General features: G+C 37.0%; 3 protein-coding genes across 5 annotated transcripts; 2 read left to right on the top strand and 1 right to left on the bottom strand.

The window, feature by feature from the left end:
* Nucleotides 1-61: 61 nt before the first annotated feature.
* On the bottom strand, nt 62-4231 carry LOC146452760 (protein GUCD1-like). The gene is made up of 3 exons (XM_085097704.1): nt 4036-4231; nt 3315-3649; nt 62-2176 (listed from the first exon to the last, which is right to left on the bottom strand). Exons 1-3 carry the CDS (start codon nt 4087-4089, stop codon nt 1795-1797), a joined length of 771 nt encoding a protein of 256 aa, XP_084953830.1. The 5' UTR covers nt 4090-4231; the 3' UTR covers nt 62-1794.
* Nucleotides 4232-4296: 65 nt separating this feature from the next.
* Nucleotides 4297-7171, top strand: LOC146452759 (small nuclear ribonucleoprotein Sm D3-like). The gene is made up of 2 exons (XM_085097705.1): nt 4297-4763; nt 6196-7171. Exons 1-2 carry the CDS (start codon nt 4439-4441, stop codon nt 6264-6266), a joined length of 396 nt encoding a protein of 131 aa, XP_084953831.1. The 5' UTR covers nt 4297-4438; the 3' UTR covers nt 6267-7171.
* Nucleotides 7172-7719: 548 nt separating this feature from the next.
* On the top strand, nt 7720-19001 carry LOC146452758 (uncharacterized). 3 transcript variants are annotated; one of them, XM_085097449.1, is made up of 14 exons: nt 7720-7835; nt 8410-8552; nt 9389-9449; nt 9920-10132; nt 10560-10718; nt 11337-11483; nt 12775-12957; nt 13570-13710; nt 15162-15278; nt 16167-16262; nt 17569-17661; nt 17911-18003; nt 18177-18228; nt 18765-19001. In XM_085097449.1, coding segments are annotated over exons 2-14 (1434 nt in total). In that variant the 5' UTR covers nt 7720-7835; nt 8410-8474; the 3' UTR covers nt 18766-19001. The 3 variants fall into 3 exon arrangements, with proteins under 3 accessions (XP_084953575.1, XP_084953574.1, XP_084953576.1); XM_085097448.1 differs by lacking the exon at nt 7720-7835 and having other exon boundaries at nt 8308-8552; XM_085097450.1 differs by lacking the exons at nt 7720-7835; nt 17569-17661; nt 17911-18003; nt 18177-18228; nt 18765-19001 and adding an exon at nt 16811-16934 and having other exon boundaries at nt 8308-8552.
* Nucleotides 19002-19090: the final 89 nt, after the last annotated feature.

The following is a 19090-nucleotide window of genomic DNA, read 5'->3' as shown; positions in this document are numbered from 1 at the left end:
TGATCTTTTCAAAGAAATGGTTGCTAACAGTGAGGATAACAAAACAATGCTACTAAAACGATTCCAACCAAAGTGCATTTTATTTATCATTTGATAAATTTTAAATAACTTAAAACAAAATTACTATTCCTTAATTCTTTGACAATGAAATTTAACTGCTAAAATTTATGCATAATTTGAACCTCAAATTTACAGTACTATTCAATTACACATGTACATAATATACAATTTTAACTTGCTATCCCGTTCACAAATTGAAATAAATGTTACTACTTAAATTATTTTACAAATCACACACCTCATTATTTCACATACATATTTACTGCCAGAGGACATGCAATGCTTACAATATTAACATTGTGTTCTACAAATACACATCCTACAGTAGAATTTCAATAACTCCAAGCCAGAGTAACTTGAGTTTTATATTAACTCAAATCGAAAGTACTTCTACCCTGCGCAGCACTTAACTAGTCTGATCCTTGGAAAAGTTTTTTAATTTGTCAAATCAAACAATACTGTGTTTCCACTTTGTTAATGGTGAACATGGCACTTCTGTTACACCCTTTAACAGTTCTTTTATTATACTAAAAAACACCAATCAATAGCAATATTAAATTATATTATCTTTAAAAGGACACCATATTTTACAAAGCTCTGTTAGTATTGTTAATACCTACTATGTACAAAATGTATGTTTTAACCATACACTGTTTTATTAATAACTTGTTTATATAAGTTAATTTTGTTATTTAAAACTAACTCTAAACTGTGGTAAAGAAATTAAACCGGAAGGTGATGATGAAAACTTATTTAGGATCACTCTCGTTGTAAACAGGAGTGAGCTCATAATTTTCCTGTGAACAGACCCTGTATTGTAGTAAGGACAGTCCCGAAAAATGTTCAGCAAGTGGAGCATGCTGCGCATGGATTAGGGAGGAGGATGAGCTGACAGACTGTGCCCATGGTATTGAGACAGTTATTCCACCTTGGTAACATTAACATGTCGGTGAACTGTTAACACCTTGAAAATCTGACAATTTTTCGCACCCTTCTCCCCACTCTAATGAACGCATATAAATTATTATTTTTGGACAAGCCACCATCACAAGACGGTTCAAATATTAACTGTTGAGATTCAAATGTTGTTCTTTAGGTCTTCCCAAAGAGTTCCATTTTAAAATAAGCACGATTACCTTTCACTCTACCTAAAAAATAATTTACGTTAGAAAATGTGCATTTCCTTTCACCAATCTGTGATATGTCAGCTTTTTTTTCATGGAATATACCATGAGTTACATCTGAGTGTAACAACATTAAAAGAATGATTGAATTAGGTATGAAACACATGTTTTGTCAATGAACACATTTTGAAGTTTGGCTGTCACACAATGGCTTCTGTGCTCAGTAAATTGTATGTAATTGAAGTTTGAATGAAACTGTGCTTAAACTTCCCTAAGATAAAATATTTTAAGCATTCAAATAAATTTCACTCATTGAAAAACATGTTTGTAAACAAACTTGTTTCTAAGCAACACTCACAGGTGCAAAAGTGCATCTAGTGTTCAGTTCCAGAAAATATCCATACATCCCCCATGGAAAGGATTTTCTCTAAGACTCCCCTTTCCCCCCCCCCCCCCCCCTCTGGAATTTCCAGTCCCTTCTGTGGGGAGAGAGGATATGCATATTTTCTTGAACAACGGAATGGTCATTCAAATTCAAATGTTTAATGACAAACCATGTCTTGTTTGTTACCACAGCCTGATCTCATGATTGAACGTTGTATTTTGAACCTCATATTTTGTTGCTATTATTGATAAAAGTCTCTTTCACATTTAGTTGAGGTTCCTGCAGTTTAATAAATATAATGTCATCGTCTGTTCCATAACTGTGTCTTGCTGATTCAAACATGTCAAACTTTGTGCAACAAAGGCCATCATTAAATGATGGATTCTTGTAATAAACACACCTTTTGTCAGCGTCGAATCCACACAGCACAATGTAATGTCCACAATACTCACTTTGAGTTGATGGACATATACAGTTGGCAAGCATCCGCAGTTTGTTTAGAGAATATACTTCACACCAGTTGCAGATCAAAGCATTTGAGTTGACAAGGACAATAGCAACATAGCCTTTCATTAACCTTGAAATGATTTCCTCTAAAGAAATACTCCTGAAAAACAAATTGAAATAGTGAGCTAACTTTGAGCAACTTAAAGTAAGCGGTAATAACTTTGCATACACTCTTTGACTGGGTACATAATCATTAATGGCATCGGCTTGGATTGTGTCTTGGACCAAAATACCAGACAAAATTCTTCTCCACCTGTAAAAAGACTATTTTTCTAGAAACAGGACCTTCTACTCTTCCTAAGAAATTCAAAGTACCGTAACCCTCCTTCTCTACGCCCCCAGACACACCCCCAAAATCAGGTAAACAGTTTGGAGTAAAGCAGAGGCACATAACAGCTCCTGACTACACAAAACTTTGCCTTTGGTTGGGCTGAGATAACCACCATGGCCCTTTAAATCTCTCCGTAGTATCTAAGATTCATTTCAAGCCAATCAATTTGCAGTTCAGTCTATCTTTTTCGGGGAGATGACCTTGACGAATCCACAAAATCAGGTTTCAAAGTTTTAGAAACGACCACACAAGCTACAAGCTTTACACGTAAAGGAGATTTACCTGTCTTATCCTATCTACAATTCAAGGCATGAAGTTGACTGGGGTCACTATCATAAATATGTAAATAAAGATCATCTTTGATTGACCTCTTTACCGTACGTAAGAGTACAAGGAAATATCAACATTGTCATCGGTAAAAAAAAAAAAGGTTACATCTCGAACTTAGGAAAGCCGAAAAGGAAAAACTGAGCATCCATTACATTTTCTCTTTGGTGTTCCTGTAAGTTAAGTGGTACCAAAGATGATAAAAATGAACGCATATCGGCCAAGGTCGATTGAAACCATCTTGTCAAGCCCAAATCACGTGCATTTTATTTATTTTCGATTTCCTTTCCTTTCGATACCCTTTGACATTTTTCCAGCTTGTGCCTGAACTCATGAAAATGACCTGAATGTTACAATATATTGAAGTTTTCCAGACACAAAAAAGAGTTTGATCATCAGCGTGTAAGCTTAATTTTCTTATTTATTTCTCCACAAAGAATGAAATACTATATTCATGATCACGTCTCGTACAGAGTCGTCACAAGGAACGGGGTGCTTTGACAAAGAGGTATTTCCTCTACTAAGCGCAACAGAATTTTTACAAATACGTACTGTATTTAACTTAACGAAGAACACTCACCGTTGTTCCACTTTTAATCCTAAATCTGGTGCCATTGTAAATAAGCGATTTACTCTCATTTCATCCATGTTGAACGACCCTTTGTAAAAAGAGTTTTCCCCATAGGTCGGATCTACTCCAAGAGTCGATGTGTAAAACATGTAATCTACTTTATACTCTGTGAATATGCTGGCAATATCGATGGTCCAAACGCTAGATCCAAAGTTCTTCATGGAACAAATATCTTCGTATTCCGTGTCGTCAAACTTGTTCCCGAGAAGTTTGTGCAACACCATCGCGGAACATGCCAGTCCACAGTCCCAATCAGTTCTCTGTCTTACATGAGGCAGTTCTATCTGCAGACGAAACATTTCATTGAAAAAAGTACATAAAATATATCTTTTGATAACTTTTATACGTTACGTGCAATTTGCCGGCTACAACTAAAGAAATTGAGATTTTTAGTGATGTGCGGTAGTAAAACTCATTTGTCCGGAAGAGCGGGAAGCGAGAGCGAGTTGATCCAGTTCCGACTTGTTGTTTACAAACAAAACCTACCCTGACCCCTACCCCCACTGTACATGACTGTAATTTGAAATTACATTTGATTTTGCGTGACTCGAAATTGATTTTAGTGAATCTGGTCGAGGAGATAAAAATCACTTCAGATTGTCTGGATAATACATTTGTCCATGCCAAAATATAAAAATCCGCAATTAAATATATTTCAACAAATATCCACCTTGAGCTTTTTGCCTTTAATCTTTCGCTTGAAGGTCTTGCACATTATCGCCATTTTTCAGGGCGTCGATCTTCACTCGTCGTATTCTACCCAACCATCATGATTTGTCAGCAATCAGGAAATATTTGTGTATCTATTGCCATAATAAAAATAACCCTTTCTTCGCAGTATAAGCATTTGTGTTTCATTTTCTGATTTTGTGTCGCTAGGATCGCTAGGCCGCTAAGCGAAGTCTACTCATCCCAGTCCTCCTCTGTAGGTAACGTTTGGAAACGTCGCTTTGGAAAGCGGTGTTGGAGTTTGTTTTATAATCGTCCATAATCCAATCCATCTTGCGTTTAGGAAGCCTTATCTTCGCTGCAAACTACTTCCAAAGAATTACAGACATTTATTCTAATCGAAAATGTCGATAGGTGTACCTATAAAGATTCTACATGAAGCTGAAGGGCACATTGTCACGCTAGAAACGATGACCGGTGAAGTGTACAGAGGAAGGCTCGTCGAAGCCGAAGACAACATGAATTGCCAGATGTCAAACATCACTGTTACTGGGAGAGATGGCCGAGTTTCACAGCTGGAACAAGTCTTCATTCGTGGCAGTAAAATTCGGTTTTTGATTCTTCCGGACATGTTGAAAAACGCTCCAATGTTCAAGAAAATGACACAGAAGGGTTCTGGAGGCGGTGGAGCAGCTGGTAGAGGCAAATCAGCTATCCTGAGAGCACAAGGTATAGTTTTTATGCTTGTTCAGTAATGGCCTTCTGTAACATACATGTGATACTGACTGAGGGCTAGTACTGGATGGACAAGCCTGTTTTGATTTACCAATGAATCAATCGACTACCATTGGTCACTTGGTCAATGTAACTAGGGCCTTGGGTCAGACGTTGAACTTTGCATAAGAGACACTAAATTGCAATTGGGGTTGACCCAAATTAACATAATGTTTGGTGTTATCAACAGAGTTTACAAGGTAATTTTGGCCAAATTTCTTTGTCAACTTAATTGACAAAACCAAACATTACAGTCGACTCCCGATAACTTGAACCCTCGCTAACTCCAACTTATCGCTAACTCGAACCAATTTTCCTTTCCTCTCAGGTCATGTTCTATATAATTTTACCCTTGACAACTCAAACTTGCGATAACTGGAACCTTTTTTCAATTTCCCTTGAAGGTTCGAGTTATCGGGAGTTGACTGTATTTGTTTTCACTCTCTATTGTCGCAGCACCACAGTTTCCTAAGAAACTAAACCCCGTATCCAAATGAACATTAGCTTGACTGTTGAGTGACAAGTCAAACTTAGTGTGAAAAAAAATTCAGAGCAAAAACAAGTCTTTGGGTCAGCGGGATTTCTAAGAAAACAAAATTATTGAGTTTGACTCATGAAAAGATCAAGATTTGTCCCAGAGATGACTTTTACACGTTCTATCCATCTGAAGCAGGTGGACACGGTACAGAATGTGTTGATTGATCCAAATATCTACATGACAAAAATAAGGGCAATCCAAAGAAAATGGGAAACAGAACAAATACAGTCGACTCCCGATAACTGGAACCTTCAAGGGAAATTGAAAAAGGTTCGAGTTATCGGGACTTCGAATTATCAAGGGTAAAATTATATAGAAAATGACCTGAAAGGAAAGGAAAATTGGTTCGAGTTAGTGAGGGTTCGAGTTATCGGGAGTAGACTGTATAACAAATTGATTGGGATTGCTGTCAGTTTTGGCTATGGCCTGTGATGGTTGTCTGGATTGACCCTGATGACGGGCTAACACTTGAAACATCAACATTCAAATCTCTTTACGTTGGTCACATTACGTTATCAACTTTGTTGATAAAACCAGACGAATTTTTTGACTCCCCACCAATGCAGCAGCACAATTACTTTAGAAACTACCGTAACACCTTTATCTATTTGAATTGTACCACCCTATGGTTATTAAATAACTGTGTTCAAATAGTGTGGGTTGCTTGAGATGCCAACATTCTAATGTATTTATTTACCTGGTGAAATAACAGCACAAATAACATGGTTTGGTAGTGTTTTTATTTTATTTATTTATTTTATTTTATTTTATTTTTTGTGCACAAGAGCCACAAACAGTGAACATGAAGTACATTAGTTTATTTGTATTTTTTTTCCTTTTTATCTACAGCTGCGGCAAGGGGTAGAGGAGGTCCACCTCGTGGCGGCAGAGGAGGCAATATCTTCCAAAAAAGGAGATAGTTCTGTGCTGTGGAATAGACTTGAACAAATAGACCAGTACTTTCATAACATGTAAATAATGTTTTGTAAAACAAGTGGCATTGTAAGCTTCTCATGCAGGCAGTGAAAGGGCGACACCATAGATACATCACAACGAGGAGACACACCATTGGAGATTACTTTGAAACTCTGGGATCTTAAACCCACTTTTTTCCATTTATTTTGCCGTTTTTTGTTGCTTTTTCTTAGCAATAAATACATGTTATGCAATTGAAGGACTGAGAGCACAACCAACTTTAATGACTTTTCAGATTGTTTTTTGTTGTTTTAGCTCAAATTCACCAGAGTTTTGCATATCACCTTGGATTCCTTCAGGAAACATTGTTCCAATGTTTTATCTGCTGGTTTGTGCTTCATTTATTTGTGATAAAAATGGAAATCTTCCCCATAATCATAGCTGTTTATTGCAAATGAAGCGCAAAGCAGCAGATTCAATATGCAATTGACATCGTACCCTTCAGGTTGGCAAGCTCAACATTACAGGCTCTTAGCTGATATTTCATTTCTTCAACCTTATTGATCATGACACTCAAATCTGAGCTAAAACAACTAAAAGCGATCTGGAAAGTCATTTAGATCGGTTATGCTCTCAGCCATTTAATTTGTGTTCATTTAGCCTACAACAGCCCCTTTTAAAGTGTATTAAACAAATAGCTTGGTGTTTTGAAAATTTGTCTTAAATTTTATTTGCCCCTCTCCCTCATTTAGATCCTTGTTCTCTTGTGTAAAAGCATAAAAAATATCATCCACTCTTCTTTCTTTGTAAGCTCTTGTTCTTGATATAAACACATTTTATCACAGTGTTTTGTGTTTTTTCTGTCTACTGTAATGACGCGTGTCAATAAATGTCCTGCTTTGTTAGCTTACATCCTCTCTTGTGTGGGAAATTTGAATAGTATTTTTGACCTAAATACTCACAGAAACTTTATTAATCCAGTATATTAAAGTAGGGGTAATTATTTGTGAATAGTACATAGAGTTTTTATACTGAAATTACGGAGATTTTGTACATTTAGTTGCCAAATAAAAGCTGTGAAACCCAACCAATTTGGCCAAAATGTTCGATCCAGTCGATTGAAATGCAAATGTACGCGCGAATTAGACGGAAATTTTCCGGAAGAAATGGTTGATCTTAGGATGTACTCCAGTTTTTCCATTCCAGCTGGTCACATTTACACAGAATTTCCATTTCTCCTTTGTTGTCTTATTACGCCATCGTACATTTTTTGATCTACCAATGGGATTGAAATTTGGGAAAGACTGGAAGAAAGTCCATTTGACACGGGAAATTTCAAACCCGAAAATTTTGGCCAAATGGCAAGTCTCCCAGGGGGCGCGCGTTCTGTCGAGGAAGTTTAAAATCTTCAAAATGCGCGCGCTTGACGCGTGTACATTTTATAACGGATAAAAATGTAGACTTACTGCCGAGGATCGGCTTGCTATGATCGACTTCTCTTCAATGGCAACCCTGCTTGCTGCATGTTCCAGTGGTCCTGTTTTTATTTCGTTTTGGTCAAAGGAATCTTCAATGTTAGTATGTAACAGCATTTTATGTAATTTGCTTTGATAGGATGCCACGAAAAGTGATGGAAGTCTACTGCGTTCAAGGGTAATAATGACTGAACAGTTTATGTAACACACAATGTAAATCGGAGAAGCTGAACATTTTCTAGTCTGCTGACATTTCCTAACAAACATTTGATGTTGTTTTGATTAACCAATCGCCCTTTCTTTTTACTTGAACGAAACACGTTTTCAGAGCCATTTAGTCAACATGAATGTTTGATCTCAACGCAATCATACTGGCCCGAAACCGTTGTCGTTTAAGAATGACAAAAGGAAAATTAGACATTTTCATGATATCAGGTATGATAAAAGGGTCTACTTTTCAGTTTTGAAAACTTGGAAAACTTTTTAGTGCCCAGGCTTCTTATCACTCTCGTTTATACGTCACAAATTGATAAACAGTGCGTTGCCATAACAATTAATCTCGCGGAAAATTTTTTTTTTCCAAACGTGTGTTGCGCACTTGTGCCAATGCAGAGAGAAAATATGGCGGACCAGTCGTGGTTTTCGACAACTATTGATTATGTGTATAAAACAGTTTCAGGAGAAGATTGTGAAAGTACAAGAACCTCGGATTATCACCGAGCGTTTTCAAACGGTGTGATGGTCAAGGACCTTCCCACGAACAATTATGAACCCCTTGAGTCAACATGCATGGGGAGAAGAGCCACACCTCAACAGGTACATGGCCCCCGTTAATTTAATTTACCTTGGAACTAGCACGTGACTGTTTTCAAAGCCTGTTTGCGAAACGGATAAAACAACAATCTTCTTCCAAAAACACGAAAAAAAAAAATCGCGCTTAATACGCGCACGGCTATCATTTTTCTATCGTTCAAGGCGCATAACACAGTTACTTTTAAAATTGTATAAGTTAGGTGTAACTGCCAAAACGTTTTTCTGCGACCTAAAAAAATGCCTTTGGATAAGAATAGAATTTAAAAATTTTTGGTGCGGAAATTTAGTTTTCAAAGATCATACTGTGTACAGTCAGCGCGTGCAAACATATTTCTGAAATCATGACGCAAAAGCTTTTTTTTTAGAAAAGGCTTCTTATAAATATAACAGCAATGGAAAGAGCTCGTATTTCTTCCAACTTTAACGTTCCTACGGCATACGCAAGCAAGGGAAATTCTTTAAGCAAAACTTTATGAATGTCGTTTCACAAAATCATTACCTGGGTGCGCGCATATGAGTGACGCCATAAAATGTTCAAAACTCAAGTACAACCATGTGCCGCAGGCGCGTGGTTTCACTGCCAAGTTTTGAACATTTATGGCATCATTTTAAGAGTATATAGACCAAAGAAAACTGCCGTCTATCTGCTTTATAAAATAACATGGAAAAAGTGCGAGCGGGATTTCCTTTATTTTCCGTTGAGAAAGCGCGCGCGTTACAACTCATAGTCAACGGCTAAGAGCCCATCAGCATGCGAAAAATTTGACAGTTATTGTAAAATCGATGTTGGGGGGAAAATGAAGGACGTTTATTTTAATGGCAACCATGTTTTTTAACAGTATGAGAGGGAGTTCAAGGAGATGCAGAAGAAGATCTCCGCTCTCAAAGCAACTCTTGCTGGTTAGTACACTACACTTCTAACAAAATGTTCAGTTAATCACCAAGCTAAGTAATTACCCAAAGACAGCAGAGACAGGAACACGGGCTACAAATTACTTGTTACATTCCTGCATACGTAAGGGTACCAGAAAGGGTCATTTTGATGTTTTGTTTGTGATAATAACTTTTGTATAATAGTGTAAAATATACTCTTTAGCACTATTTTTTTTTCTCTAGTTTTTTATTGACTTTTTGTTTTCGGCAACTGGGAACACGCTTTTTGAGTTCTTCAATATTTTAATGAAAAAAAATGCAGAACATGAAAAGACTAGTTTGAGAAGAGATCCTAAATTTGTGCTAAAAACAAAAATAAAGAACGGAAAAATAACAGAGCAACAACAATTAACAACAGGTAAACATTTTCAAAGATCATTCGCTTATGCATTCGGTAAGTTAACTCGCTGTTAATGTTTGTTTCCTTTTTCTTTCAGCTAAGAACAGAGAAGTTGCTTCCCTTAAAGAGCAAATCAGCGGAAATGATAGGAATGATGATTTCAGCAATAACAGTAAATCTGTCAAGAAGACGAAAAACACTTTACAACAGCTGAAGAATGCCAAGAAGGCTGCTTTTGTGGCCAAAGGAAACCTTATTAAGAAGAACATTGAAATAGATAATCTAAAGAATCAACTGCAATCCAACCAAGGTTAGTGCGGCTTCAAACCGGGCTCATACTGAATAATATGAGTCACTGATGGGAGTTATTCTTAAGCAAATGATGTCTTTTCCCTGCATGTTTCTTTCAAAATATTTTATGCAACATATCCTTAAAGTTTTTCACCTTTTTCAGGTCAGTCACGTCGTGTAATTTATAATCTATTCCAGATCAGTAATCCCGGCAATCGTACCCTATTCATACACAAACGCAGCTCAAACTAAATCGCAATCGATTTTTAAGGTGTGGCACATATTTCGACCAAGCGGGCTCCATTCTTTGTCAGGTGAAAACTTGATTAAATGACTTTTTGAAAACCAATAGTTTTAAATAGATATTCTATAAAGAACATATGCGCATACTGTTTTGTTGGTTTAAATCCTCACTGATTGACTAAATTTCTATTTTCTGATTTCAGAAAGAGAAGTAAAGTTAGAGAAAGTTGTCTATTCTCTACAAGATGAAGTTGGTAACATACGAAATAGCATGGAAAGTTTGAAGAGTATTGTGGTCGACAAGTTTGAAGAGATGAAATGTCAGCTAACAGCCCAAAGTGCTGACCTTGCCGACATGAAGGGTAGGATGTCAATTGTATATTGAGCGAAAAACGTCACTTTTAAGAATAAGGCTTAAAGGGTTCAATAAGATTAGAAAATGACAAGCAAATGCAAAAACTATACATATCTTGCTTAAATTGGATAAAAAAGAGGAGCAAAAAATGTGGAAGGAAACAATTAATACTAAAAAAAGCATTTTGAGATGACGGGAATTAACGAAGAAATGGAAAACAATCTTTTTATTTATTTATTTTTTTTGCAACTGTATTATTTATTTTCAAAAACCAACAATATTACCAAAAATATTGGCATGTTCCAGTTACATCAACATTGTGCAAAACACTGTAATGCGCAGTGCAAAGAGAGTGATAGGAACGGTGGATCAAACTCGTTCCCGGGATTATTTTGCGTCCCTCCCATCCCTGGGAACGAGCGGTGGAAACGGGTGCGAGCAAAGGCTATCTGGATACCCACAGACCCTCCACTGGCCCCCACCTTAACTGAACAGAAAAGGAGAATACTCAGAAATTTTTTCTGTTATTGTTGAGTTAAGTTTAGGTATATATGTACTTTTAAAACCTCGTTCCGTACGTCATCATTTCATATCAGCTAAAAAATGTTTTTGGGGGTGTTTTCAGAATTGCGGGCGGAGATTGAAAACTTGAAGAAGATTCAAGAAACCCAGTTTGTTTCTGGCGTTTCATGTTCTTCTTATGTGGATGAACAGGCAAAGAACATAAAACGCCAGCAGCTGGGCACCGATGTTCAGCCAAGCGGTCATGAAGGTAACTGATATCCTCTACATTAGTGAAAATAATGAAACTGGAACTCACCTATACTTAAAGTCAATTCTATTTTTTTCCTGAGAAGAATACATTCACCTAACACTGCAGGAACAATTAAGACTTAAGGTGGCCGAACACAGTTTGCGCGCGCTTGATGGCTTCATTCTTTAATGATGATAGTAAGTGCGCGCTAGGGTTGTGGTAAGCAAAATATGGCGTCGATAAAGTGATCCCTTAATTTTATATCAAATTGATCACAAAGTTAAGTTTTGCTCTTAAAATAATCCAGTGTATCGTTTGTGACCCTTTTTCTTTCATCGCCGAACAAAGAAAGCGATTTCACGAAGAGCTAAGCCTTTTTGCACGCTTTTAATCTTTGCTGTGTAAACCCAATTAAAAGCCACGCATGCGCATTTGACCAAAAAATTGTGACTGGTTGTGTTAATGGAAATGAACTGTTTTCTCAGGAACCGCTCGTTAGAATTTCGTGAAATTTAGCAATATGGTAGTTCTCTAAGAGCCTAACTCGCCTGCAAACAAAAATCCAAATCTGACAGAGGGTATCTTCACAAAACATTAAAGTGCAAAACGGATATTTACAGAAGATTCCTCTGTTAAAGTTACACGAAAGCAGTGTCATTATGTCAGTATTTTGTGAGTTTTTCTAGAGACAAAAAATGGAAAAAATCTAACGAGTGCATTTTCTAAAAATTAAGGAAAACTATTGTTTGTAGACGGTCAATAGCTCGCTGCGTTGCCATGGCAACGGGACCTAGCTCAACAACAAGTATCAAAATTAATTTCTTTTTAGTTGATCTTGCACCACACCAATTTCCGGCACCCAGAAAAACGTAGTTTCCAAATAACGCTTACTAACACCTGTATACTTTGAAACTGTGTTCGGCCACCTTAAATACATCGTGACGTTTCATTCAGTCACTGGTGTCGTTTTATCAGAAGCTGAATGAATGAGTAAATCAATCAATGAATGAAGGAAGGAAGGAAGGAAGGAAGGAAGGAAGGAAGGAAGGAAGGAAGGAAGGAAGGAAGGAAGGAAGGAAGGAAGGAAGGAAGAAAGGGAGGAAGGAAGGAAGGAACCACTGAACGAACGAACGAACGAACGAATGAATGACTTTATTTAACCTCGGGACTGACTAGTGCCGGTTAGGTCCTTAGCTATTGACTTTAGAATAAAGATTCCTGTTTGTTAACACTAAAAACTCTGAGGCATTTTGACGGTAAAAATATTACGAGAACAATGTTTTTTAATAAGGTTTTGTCGTCATTTTAGAAAAGCAAGTTGGATCTCAGTTGACGAACCGCACTACATACAGAGAAGAAGTTGAAGAGCTAAACGACAGGCTGGAAAAGGTAAAGGAAAACGGCATTAAAGAGGAAGAAAAGATTTATCACCAAAACGATCAGTGGGGAAATTTCTCAAGCACCGCCCATAACGAGGAGGCAGTCCCTAAAGGTAACCAGCTAGAACAGCTTGAATTCATTAGACATACAACGTTTAGGACGAAAGGGATATTATTGGTGGGAATTTTGTGATTGTAAATGGCTTGGACTTGTCCAATAAAAACAGCTTCAATTGACCGTTCTAGATATAAACAATACCTTCACTCTCATGCGTCATAACTAGTATATTTTCGCTCCAACGTCTGTTTATGCGGCAAGCAAACAACTGCGTCCATGGCATCTCCACAGTGACGTCATGGTTAGCCATATCGGACCTGACCTGCGACAATTCAAGACTTGTTATTCCACCTTCTTCTATCGACCCCTATATGGCTTCTGGCACTGTTAAAGTTCTGAAAAAAAAAACTTTTAGAAGCTAGATTGGGGAGATCTCTTTACCAAAGGTAAACACAGGGTACTTACTTTCCCTCCTTTTACATAGAGCGGGCCAACCTTTAAATCAGTGGAAAATACTTTCAATAGCTTTTATTTCAATCATCACACGTTCAGATGTATTCTGTAGACTCAGTACCATCTTTTTGCAACATAAACAGCACCACGAGAAACCAACAAAGTGTGCTGGAGAGTTAAAAATGCCTGTTCTGTGCAAATGTTGTCTTTTCAGATGAAAGTTACAAAACCAAAAGTCAGCCATCAGCTTTTGGTGTCGTTGAGGCCGGTAATGCTACACCTTTAATGCCCAATCCACCAGGAAATATGGCGAGCAAGCCGCCAATCAGGATTTATAATCCTTATTCCCAGACAGGTATTGTTTACATACAGTAATGAATAAGTGAACGTTGAGGGAAATAATGACATATTAGTAAACTTTCCTAGGAAGGTCCAACCTTTGTTTCTGTCCAGCTGAACCAAGCTCCAACTTAATTATAGACATCTAATAACAGCATTAAGTAAATGCGTAAGTAACGCATAAGTAGGCTCGATTACCAGACGTTGTTCGGGAAAATGAGCCCGCCGGACCAGAGGGAAACTAGCCCGTCCGCATAAGTAAATGCTGATGTCTCTTTTGTCGGTATTTACAATTGTGCTTTCAATATGATAACCTTACCCACCCCCCCCCCCCCCCCCTTAAAATAAAAAGGTCCCTTTCTTCCTGAATTTGTGTGACCGGGTCACATTAAGTCTATTTTAGTTTCAAGTCCAAATTATTTTTGCATTGTTTAATTATTCTGAATTAATCATTATTTAGTTATTTTCCTGAATTTTCTGGTTTCATCACACACTTTAGTTTGTTGTGTAATAGCTACTCCCACGTATCCTGTTTTAGTAGGTTACAGATCACCCTTGCCTTTTATGGTTTAGATTTTGTACTTCAGACTACTATAAGTTAGCCTCCCTTTGGCTCGGTTAGTTCAGTTCATTAGTCGGTTTCACAAGAGCAAGTCACCAAGCAGGACTGAAGTCCCCAAGTTGTAATTCAGATGTTTATAATTTATCAATAACCCTTGGTATGTAGCACATTTAGCTTTCTCTTATATTTTCCAGGCTGTCTTAGTTTGCTTATTATTTAGGTTGTTCACTTAGTTTGTTGGAGCATTATTCAGTTGTTTTTTACTAGATTTCTGTCCAGATTATTATCTGTTTGACCTTTTAGTCTGGCACAGCATGCAATTTATTCTGTTGGTTCTGTTAGTTTATTTCACTGTTTTTGTCCAGAAATAATGGTATAATTCGCTTACCTTTTATCCTCGTTGTTACTGGTAATTGTTTCCATGATTCCAAAAGCATTTTGATCTATTTTAGCCGGTTTTCTTTATAATTCTGTGTATTTATTGTTCCATTTATGTGACTACAGTCACTACAGCATCGTTGTGTAATCATCGTAACTCGAGCTTCTTGTTATTGTTAGTTTACTATTTCGTGTAACACTCATTGAATGTCCACAGTTTTTGTACCTCGATTTCCTGTTTCTCAAGTACCTTTTTGTTTGCTATTTTTGCACCAATTTAGCATTGTTTACAACCCGTTTTTGATTAGTTCTTTAGTTTTGTTTACTTGTAGTATTATTTTCAGTTTGTACATATTATTTGTGGCTTATTGTAGCTTTTATTATTTTTGTATTCAGTGTTACTCGTTCCCGTTTTTTAGACGTTCGACCGCGTGATTATTAAACTCGTAAATCTTTTACTCAAATCTATTGTTCCTTGCGTCAACCGTTCTCCCGTCTTACATTTGTCTTTTATGTCGTCTTATTAGTTCACTCAATGGGAAATGAAGGCGGATATCCAAATCATCAAATACCATGCAACCCCATGGCAGTGCCAAATGAAGCCGGTTACAAGGGAAACCCATTTTCCCTTAGGGCCACCAAAGGTGAGAACAGGGTAATTACTTTTTAAATGTTGACACTTCCAATCCTATTATATTTACATATATAATGACCAAGTTTAAAATTACTGGAGAATATTGCAAGATTTCGTTAATCAACTTTCGGCAACTTTCATCTGGATGATTACACACGTTAGACTCATAGTAAGTACCATCTTTTACAAAGTTAACGTTAGTGGGCCGAGTAGGAGCGGACCCTGGGAACGAGGTTGCGGCTATTAGCGTCGTTCAGACCCCTGGGAGTGTCACACCTTAGGGAGCAGGCTGCTAATGATTTGAAACCCTTCAAGTCCTTCAGGAGTTCCAAATTATTGGCGGCTTGCTCCCCATATAGTATTCCCAGACAGGTATCGTTGATCAACAGTGTGTACAGTAATAAATAAGTGACGTTGAGGGAGAGGATGACATATAAGCCTTCTTGTGTTTTCCTGTGCAACCTGTTCTGTGTCAGTAAATGTTTTCCTTTTACCAAAACACAGTTATGTTTCTTTAATGAAATTAATTAATAATTGTGGTTTTGAGTTGACAACTCCATGCTTAGCTAATTTTTGACCATTGCCATCAGCTATTGGCGTCCTTCAGATCCCCAAGTCGCCAATGATTCGGAACCCTTCTGCCAAGAAAGCCAGTACCTTTTATATACAGTACTAAATGAGTGAAACATAGGACGAAGTATGATGAAGCCAGGAAAGCCCTAGTAAAAATAAAGGAATATATGAATAAATGAAAAATTCCCATTCTAACACTCCGAAACATGACACATCTCACATGAAAGAAATACATGTCCCGAGCGATAGTTAGACTCACATCTCCTTGGATGCGAGTAGGGCGTGTTTTCAATAAAACATTTAATTTATTCTTTGTTTTCTTTAGTTAACACTGGCCACTTACATGGTCGTCCTCTACCGAGGAATTCTTGCAATCAGTCATCATTCACTCATTATCCGGGAGTCTGTCCGCTAACTGAAGGTGACACATTAACGAACTTTCTTGATCCATAATCTATTTGTTGTTATTTTATTAAGAGCTTACATTCGTCCTCTCTTGTCAAGAGTAACTGATTTTCCACATTTTGTGTCAAATTTTCGCGATTTAGTTTATTTGTTTTCCAATAAAACATTTAATTTTTTCTTTGTTTTCTTCAGCTGACGCTGGCCACTGGTCAGTATTCCTCGGCAGAGGCCGTCCATTTAAGTCACTTGAATGGACGCTCACTGCCAAGGAATAGTGACCTTCAGCCATCACTCACTCATTATTCGGGATAGAACCCGCTGAAAGGTGAAACATTGACGAACTTTCTCGATCCGTAATCCATTTTGTGTAATTTTTTCAACAGCTTGCAATCGTCCTCTATTGTCAAGAGTAACTGATTTTCCACATTTTGTGTCAAATTTTGCGAAAATGGTTAAAATACAACTCTTTAAATTATTTTTATGTCTTTTAGGAGAGGAAGAGGGATTCTTTACTGTTATATTTGTTTTCCAATAAAATGTTCAATTTTTCTTTGTTTTATTAAGCTAACGGTGGCCACTTAAATGGACGCCCTCTTCTAATGAATTCTGGCATTCCAGCCGGTCAGTTCGACTGAATGCCAGAATTCCTTAGAAGAGGATGACGCTATCATTCACTCACCATCCGAGAGTAAATCCGCTGAAAGGTGAAACATTGACAAATTTTCTTGATCCATAATCTATTTGTGGTTATTTTATTAAGAGCTTACATTCGTCCTCTCCTGTGAAGAGTAACTGATTTTCCTCATTTTGTGTCAATTTTGCGAAAATGATTAAAAAACAACTCTTTAAATTATTTTTTACGTCTTTTAAGAGAGGAAGAGGGATTCTTTACTGTTATATTTGTTTTCCAATAAAAATTTTAATTTTTTTCTTTGTTTTCTTCAGCTGACGCTGGCCACTGGTCAGTATTCTTCGGCAGAGGACGCCCATTCAAGTCACTTGAATGGACGCTCACTGCCAAGGAATACTGACCTTCAGTCATCACTCACTCACTATTCGGGAGTGAACCCGCCGAAAGGTGAAACATTGACGAACTTTCTCGATCTGTAATCCATTTTGAGTAATTTTTTCAACAGCTTGCAATCGTCCTCTATTGTCAAGAGTAACTGATTTTCCAGATTGGGTGTCTAATTTTGCGAAAATGGTTAAAATACAACTCTTTAAACTATTTTTTTTAATGTCTTTTAGGAGAGGAAGAGGGATTCTTTACTGTTATATTTGCTCTCCAATAAAGCATTTAATTTTTTCTTTGTTTTCTTCAGCACACGGTGGCCACTTAAATGGACGGCCTCTATTAATGAGTCCTAGCATTCAGTCATCATTCACTCATCATCCAGAAGTAATTCCGCTGAAAGGTAAAACATTGACAAATTTTCTTGATCCATAATCTATTTGGTGTAATTTTATCAACAGCTTATAATTGTCCTCTCTTGTTAAGAGTAACTGATTTTCCACATTTGGGATCAAATTTTGCGAAAATGATTAATAAAACAATTCTTTAAACTATTTTTAATGTCTTTTAAGAGAGGAAGAGGGATTCTTTACTGTTATTTAGTTGATTTGTTTTCCAATAAAACATTTAATTTGATATTTGTTTTCTTCAGCTAACGGTGGCCACTTAAACGGACGGCCTCTATTAACAAATTATGGTACTCAGTCATCATTCACTTATCATCCGGGAGTGAATCCGCTAAAAGGTGAAAAATTGACGAACTTTCTCGATCCGTAATCCATTTGGTGTAATTTTATCAAGAGCTTACAATCATTCTCTCTTGTCAAGAGAAACTGATTTTAGTTCCACATTATGTGTCAAATTTTGCGAAAATGGTTTAAAAAACAACTCTTTAAATTATTTTGTTATGTCTTTTAGGAGAGGAAGAGGGATTCTTTACCAGGACATTCAATAAATTGTTTGGATTCTAGTAAGTACTAAAAATTTTATTAAATGCTTCATTGTACTAAGTCAGCTTCCATCGCAATATTGTCTGTTATATTTGTCTCACCTATACAACCGAAGTTCAGTTAATTGTCTTTTATTCCAAGCCGTTGTAGTTTTGCAGATTCGTTGTTTTCTGAGGCCGGTTTATTGTAACACATTTCTCTTTCTTTAAAGTTTGGCTTTTATAGCATTTGACACTGGTGTTGGTAAGAAAGTACACTCTGAAATTTTATATCCTCTAATAAGTCAGGGTACTACGATTCCATATTTGGTTGCTACCGTTCGCGCAACCGACCCGCGGGACACTGCAAGTCCCGCTTCATGCCTCGCGCAGACAAATGAGGCAAGGACAAAGAAACTACGAACTAGGGTGGTAACATTACCCGGAGGAGAAGGGGGTGGGGTGAGAGACATTAGTAGCGTTTAAGGCTAAATATCCTTGTAAGTGGTTGTAGGGTCCATGCAACAGGCTCGTTATATGACAAGGCGAATAAATGTTTTTTTCTGTTCTCTCTTCAGATCTGTTCACACGTGGATTCAAGATTTATCTTTATTTCGTTAAAATTGCCGAAAGAAGTCTACTTATTTCTTGCTGAATTTACTATTCTACATTTTTCACAGAACCAATTTAACAGAAATAAGAGTTTTTCCTCCTCTATTTTGTATACATGCAATAACTGATTGGACACGCTTTAATATTGTGTAACTCGGATGTAAATAAACACATGCATTTTATTGTCATATGAAAAAAGAGTATTAAAGAAAAAAGTTTATATATCTGCGAATTTCTGTAAGTTTTACCTTACGGTGTTTTAGTATTGTAAGTTAACAATTTTCACAAATAT

The sequence above is a fragment of the Pavona decussata genome, unplaced genomic scaffold, assembly GCF_977016875.1.
Source record: "Pavona decussata unplaced genomic scaffold, jaPavDecu1.1 SCAFFOLD_366, whole genome shotgun sequence".
Lineage (NCBI taxonomy): Eukaryota > Metazoa > Cnidaria > Anthozoa > Scleractinia > Agariciidae > Pavona > Pavona decussata.
This window is presented reverse-complemented; position numbering and strand designations above follow the sequence as displayed.